General features: G+C 28.5%; 1 protein-coding gene across 1 annotated transcript; it reads right to left on the reverse strand.

Annotated features, from left to right (window-relative positions):
* Positions 1-358: 358 nt before the first annotated feature.
* On the reverse strand, positions 359-2,282 carry LOC108997231 (mitotic spindle checkpoint protein MAD2-like). The gene is made up of 7 exons (XM_018973415.2): positions 1,944-2,282; positions 1,834-1,849; positions 1,609-1,739; positions 1,153-1,273; positions 966-1,069; positions 760-881; positions 359-665 (listed from the first exon to the last, which is right to left on the reverse strand). Exons 1-7 carry the CDS (start codon positions 2,014-2,016, stop codon positions 609-611), a joined length of 624 nt encoding a protein of 207 aa, XP_018828960.1. The 5' UTR covers positions 2,017-2,282; the 3' UTR covers positions 359-608.
* Between the last annotated feature and the right edge of the window lie 4,909 nt (positions 2,283-7,191).

Consider the following 7,191-nt stretch of genomic DNA (forward strand, 5'->3'; position numbering starts at 1 on the left):
CTATGCATTAGTCACTATTTACTTTCACATTCCACACTTATAATTTATTTTTTCATTGAGTATGGAGATATTTTTTAGAATGGGAGTGTTTTTCATAGGGTGATAGTAAATAGTGACTAATGAGAAGAAATTTTCTTTTCTTGAACCACTGGACTTGGCCCCTAGGCGGTGAAGTTGCGACATTGTCCCCACCATTCCCTCTACACTTTAATTTCAAGAAGCTCATGATTATACAGCAATCCGATTTTCTTGAACTGAAGAACCCTTCTAGTTTCATGTCAAACACGGTGCACTCAAGTTCCTTTTAATCAACAAACTCGTGTTTCGTGTTTCTACTTTCTAACATGATAGATGATAGTGCAATCCAATTTTCTTGAACCATTTATTCACATTCCTGCTTTTAGTAAGGCTGTTATCAACGGCATGACAGAAATGTGTCAGCCAAGAGGAAGCAATACATGCAATTCTACACTTCGTTTCTCCAAAAAACAGGAAGCAAGTCAGCCACACAAAATAAAAATGGACATTACGTACAAAATGTGAATAAAAGATTCACAATCACCACTCAAAACAAAACAAAAGGAACCAATCACGGAAGGATTCTTTCTCTACTGCTCGTCCCATTCATCGTTCTTGTACGAAACAAGAGTGTCAACCTTGTGAATCTGGCACAACCCAGCAAACCACTTATATAAATAATCACTCTTACCAACCAGAAACTCTAATCTCAATCAAATCAAAATTGACATTTTCACTCACCTTTGTATCAAAGGAATGCAGTTTTACCATTTGTGGATTAGCTATAAGTTTGGGGTCGCTCTCAATCCAAGTGATTGGAATTGCAACATCTTTATCAGTGTATGCCAACACATCGAACACACCTATTAACAAAGCGATTTGTCTCAGAATAATCACAAAAAATAATGGGAAACTAATTATGAGGGCAAATCGAATGTTTTCTTTACAAGGTTCGTCAAGGCATGGCAAGTAGGTAATGCTTGAAGCAATCTGGCGCATTATAGCCTGTATCTCCCTCATGATTTCCTTGTCACTCTTCTCTCTTGAGACCCTGCAACCACATGAATTAGCGACTTCTTAAATGCATTCCAAGCACAAGGAAAAACAAGTTGAAATCAAGGTTTGATAAATTACCCCTTCTCGACAACCTCGCCGTCTGTTTCAATGCTAAAGTTCCACCTTTCTAGGACCTCATTGGTAGCCTTACTCATTATAACAAGAACAATTCTCTGTAACTTTCCAGATTCCAGCCATTCTTTTTACATGAAACCCAAACATTTCAGTCATCAAATTTGAACAGAGGCATTAAGCATAAATCCTCAGTATAGATGCTCACAAATTGGAAGAGAACCAAACCCGATAACAACACAATAAGAATCATAGTATTAATAACCCTAACATTTCAAGGTTGCTTTTTTTTTTTCAAATACTAAATGTTGCATGATACTTCATCAGCCCAGATGATGTAAAATACATAAAACCAGCAAACAATGTGAGCCCCTTAGGATTTTTAATTTTTTTTTTTTTTTCCTACATTTCATTTGTATCCAAACTCAATACTAAAAGCTTAATATAAAAGGAAGAATTTACCAGAAAGCTGAGCGGTTAAGTTGGCAATGAAGGATTTGACACCCTCATCCTGAGTAAGCAACATTGGAAGCCCATATTTTTTCATCTTCACAAAACTTTCTTCCGGGTATACTCCGCGATTGTACAGAATACTAACAATTTTCAGGACCCAACATAAACATTTTAAAATAAAACAAATAAAAACAATAAAAAGATGAGTGAAAATTTAAGATCCGATGTTGCTACCTGTTTGCAGCATACCCTGAAAGAGGAATTCCGAAGAAATACAAAGATCAGGTAAGATTTCTATAAAAAGACCCAAGAACTAAAAACTCTAAAAATATGACGAAATGTACCAAAGAACTCGCTGACAATTGCCGCTGAACCTCGAAGGGTGATTATATCTTTAGCGAATGTTCTTGAAGCCATAACCACCTTTTTCTGTCTATAAATCCTCGGGTTAGATAACAAAATAAAAACTTGTGGGTTTTCCCTTTTCCAAATTGATGGAGAGAAGGAAAATGGTATATAGCTTCAAATTCTAGGAAGATGCTGACAGAAGATTTTTGTTCAACCGCAGAAGAAGGCTAGCAAAACCGGTCGGAGGTTTTTTTTTTTTTCAGTCCAAACGCGAGGAGATCGAGAAAGAGGCCACAGAAATAGATTTGTCACCGAGGAAATGGAAGCCAAACACTTTAGGCAACGGCTAGTTTTTTTTGTTTTGTTTTTGGGTTTCCTTCTCGAGGCCAACGGTAACATTTTAAAATGCGACCTGCAGATGAAAAGTAGGACGGGCTTTGACGTGTCCACACGTGGGTACAGTAGGAAAAGCGAGTACGTGTGCTCGAGTAATGGTAGATAGATTTTGGTAGTCTAAGATTGCGTTTGAGTAGTCAATATATCTGAATATTTTTTAAATATTTTTGTATTATTAAAAATGGAAATATCTTATTACAAGTAAGTTTGTGCACTAATTTGTGCACCAATATTAATATATAATATATATGTTTAACGAAATGATGTGAATTAAAGATAAAAATAATTTTTATGATATATGAGATTTTTTTCTTCTCTTAAAATTTTTTTTTTTATTTTTTTTTAAATAAAAAAAATTATTGGTACGCGATATGGTGCACGAACTCGCTTGTATCTAGCAAAACCCATTAAAAATACTCTACATGTCAAATGCAATAAATCATTTTCGTATTAAAGTCTTTCTAAAAATCACTATAATATTTATCACTATAATATATAAAAAAAAAAAATCACTATAATATTTATTACTATTATATATAAATAAAAAATAACATCACTATAATATATAATAAAAAATAAAATCAGTATAATATATAAATAAAAAAAATCACTATTATATATAAATAAAAAATAAAATCATTATTATATATAATAAAAAATAAAATCAATATAATATAGAAATAAAAAATACAATCACTATAATATTTATCACTATTATATATAAATAAAAATAAAATCAATATAATATATAAATATAAATAAAATCAATATAATATATAAATAAAAAATAAAATCACTATAATATATAATAAAAAATAAAATCACTATAATATTTATCACTATTATATATAAATAAAAAATAAAATCACTATAATATATAAATAAAAAATAACATTACTATAATATTTATCACTATTATATATAAATAAAAAATAAAATCACTATAATATATAATAAAAAATAAAATCAATATAATATTTATCAGTATTATATATAAATAAAATATAAAATCACTATAATATATAAATATAAAATATAAAATCACTATTTATCACTATTATATATAAATAAAAAATAAAATTACTATTATATATAAATAAAAAAATAAAATCACTATAATATATAAATAAAAAATAAAATAACTATAATATATAAATAAAAAATAACATTACTATAATATTTATCACTATTATATATATGAAAATAAAATCATTATAATATTTATCACTATTATTTATAAATTAAAAATAAAATCATTAGAATATTTATCATTATTATATATAAAAATAAAATAAAATCACTACAATATTTATTAATATTAAAAAATCACTATAATAAAATCACTATAATATTTATTACTAAAAATAAAATCACTATAATATTTATGAGACCTACACCTTTTTCAACTATCTATCCAAAAGTCAACAACTCAACATACTTCACACATCCAAATAACTCAAAATACTCTTAATGGAACCCACAAACTCACTTCAATCTCTACTCATAACTATTCACAAACATTCTCAACACTTCTTAAGTATTCTCACTACCTAAACGTACCCTAGTGATGTGCACACTTCTTTTAAAAAAAATATAATTTATATTAAAAAATAAATTTTTTATTTGAATCTCAAATTTATTTTTTTTAGAAAGAGTTCGTATTTGAGCATTTTATAACTGTAAATATCATTTTTCTTAATGGAATACAAGTGGAGTATGCAAAATTAAGACTTGAATTCTTTTTAATTAAAATATAGTGAAATTTTAAAAAAATATTTATTTTAAAAATCAAATAATAAATGAAGAGTAATGTTAAATATAGTTGTAGAGTGTACAAGTACCGTATAATTATTTTGAAAAAGAATGAGGTTTACTATTAAAAAATTAAAATTTTTTTTTCATGTAAGTCATGTATTTACACACTTTTTTCAAAAAAGATTATGCGGAGCTTGCGTACTTCACCATTGCAAATATAATTTCTCATAAATAATTTAGAATAATGCTAAATACAATAATAGATCGTGCAAGCGTCGCATACTTTTTTTGAAAAAGAGTAAGGTTCACCATTAAAAATTATTATTTTTTATATAGATTTTATATTTACTCTTTTTTTTAAAAAAAAATATACGACGGTTATGCACTCGATGGCTATAAATATCATTTAACTTAAATATTAGCTCAGAAAAGGGCCACCATGGTGGAAAGTTAAAAATATGAGTTTTAACTCTCCAAAACCCAACACATCCTTATTACGGATTGCATGGAGTGATAATTATAAAAAAGAAACTGCTACATACAATAGAGATTGATCGGAGTTTTTGTGTAATTCTTTTATAATTAAAATATATTTTTTTTTAAATAATAGAGATTGATCAAAGTTTTTGGCAATATTATTGTTTGGTAATGGACCGAATAGTACATTTTGGAGGTTTATTAAGGGAATTGTTTATAGTCAGTGAATTATGATTCATTATGCAGATACTTACTATCATGACATCAAACTAATACAGTTAATAAGAAAAAAAATGAGTTTTACATTCTCCTTTTTTAGTAAGATATGGCAGACCCACGTCTAGCATTCCATTTGAGCGATGAAATCATTTGTTTACTCAGTGATATTATTATTAGAATTATTTATGAGTTGAAAATAAAATATTATTAAAATATTATTTTTATTTTAAAATTTAAAATGTTAAATTATTTATTATATTTTATATGAGAGTTTAAAAAAATTGGGTAGTTCTACAACCCCCTCTTATTCCTCCTGCTGTAAATTCCCACTTGACATGACATTCTATGTGACAGGCACGTGTTTATTTTAATTTTAAAAAAAAAAAAAGAAAAAAAGAGATCATGTTCCCAAATTTCCTCTCCTTTTTTCCTATTCTTTTGACGTGTAAATTGAAAATTTACACGAAAATCATAGCAGAATCACCTTATTTTAATCCCATAAAGCTCAACTGACTTGGAGATATACAGGAAGACGAAGGAAAAGGCGGGTCTGGGCATCGTCGGTTTTCAATTTTTGCTTGAAAAGACAAACAACCACAACTTTATTCAACAACGATGGATTTTACAAGGTCTCAATTTTTACTTGAAGAAGTAAATCTAGTTTTCGGTTCCCGCTTGAAGAAGACGAACAACTACAGAACTTTACTTTATTCAGCAAGAGAGGAAATTGAAAGTGTTATTTGGTTTTTAATTTTTTAACTTATTCCATATGATAGCCACATCAAGCGGAGCTTGGAGCGGGATGTTGGAGCGGTGGGATAGCTTTTTCCTTGCAAAAAGCAACCTCGATCTTTTCAACTCGCAACATATTTTTTAAAAAGTAAAAAATAAAAAAAACTTGCAACATTTATAGCTTAGAATATTAGACTTCGGTTGGAAGTTTAACTCATCTCAACTCATCATTATAATTTTTTCAAATTTTAACACAAAATATAATAAACAATTCAACTTTTTCAAATCTTAAAATAATAATAATAATAAACAATAATATTCTAACAAAACAAATGTGTGAACTTTTAAGATACAGTAATTTAGTCTCCTTGGCCATATTTGGCAAGACACTATTTACAGATTAAATTATCTTTTATTCCATTAAATTTGTTTGGATTTTAAATCTATCTCAACTTATCTTATTTAATAATTATAATTTTTTTTAAATTCTAATACAAAATATAATAAATAATTCAATTTTTTCAAATCTTAAAATAATATTCTAACAATATTTTATTTAATTTTCAATTTTTAACTTTCATTTTAACTCAACTCAACTCAGTTTAACATCAAATATAACTTAAATCTCGTCAAGTGACTTCTTCTTTTCCTCCTTTTTCTATTGAGTAATGTTAGATACAAGTTTTAAATAGATAAATCTTATACAAGATTTTTATAAAATAATGAATCTTACTAATAAATAATAATTTTTTTTACACTTTTTTAAGATAGAATTCACTCTTTTACGAAGACTTGTATATAATTTTATCTATTTTAAAACTTTTACAAATTATTTCTCATCTCTATTTTGTTTCTTGGGCCCGACGCATCCTCTCGCTCCCCTTCCCTCACTTTCTTTCCATTTTTATCTCTTTCCCTGAGTGATTGTTTTATCTTTTTCCCGCAACAAAATTTTTTTTTCCGTTTCCTTGCTTTTTTCCTTCTCCCAGGTTGTGCGATTTCATCTCTCCCTCTCTCTCTCTCTCTCTCTCTCACGCACACGCACTTTTGGGCTTTCCTTGTTCATGGCTAGTCACTGATCTTGTGATTTTCCTGTGTTTTTTAATGATTCGCTTGCGAGTGAAGGACGAAGAACTTCCCTAGGACGCTTGGGACTTTGACTGGGTTTGTTCTCAGAATTTTACAGTGCGTTTCTGTAGTAGGGCCGATTGGTTCAATGGCCGGCCACCACCCACACTCTCTTCAATTTCATAGCTTTCTGGTATTTGCTCCCTCTCCCAACTCTCTAATTTCTTATTTATTAAAGTAATTTTCTTATTATTAATCTTTTGTTCAACACCTAGTGTATCGATTTCACTATACTGTCTCTTGGATTTAAAACTAATATGTTAATCTCTCAGTTGTGCCCAAATTGTTCATGGGCAATCTGTTCTTTTAGTTAGAACATCTAGGAACATCTAGGAACTTGGAAGCTCGTTCTCCAAAGACATATGAACTTGGAAGCAAATCAATTATCTTTATAATTAGCAATTTCTTCATTCCTTTTGAGGGATGATAAGTAAGTCATGCTTTGAAAAAAGTTGGTAAATTTGAGACCCAAATAATAAATTATTTTTTTAATGATGGACTTCATATTTTTTCGAAAGGAGTGTATGAAACTTGCAT

This window comes from Juglans regia, chromosome 16 (genome assembly GCF_001411555.2).
Source record: "Juglans regia cultivar Chandler chromosome 16, Walnut 2.0, whole genome shotgun sequence".
Lineage (NCBI taxonomy): Eukaryota > Viridiplantae > Streptophyta > Magnoliopsida > Fagales > Juglandaceae > Juglans > Juglans regia.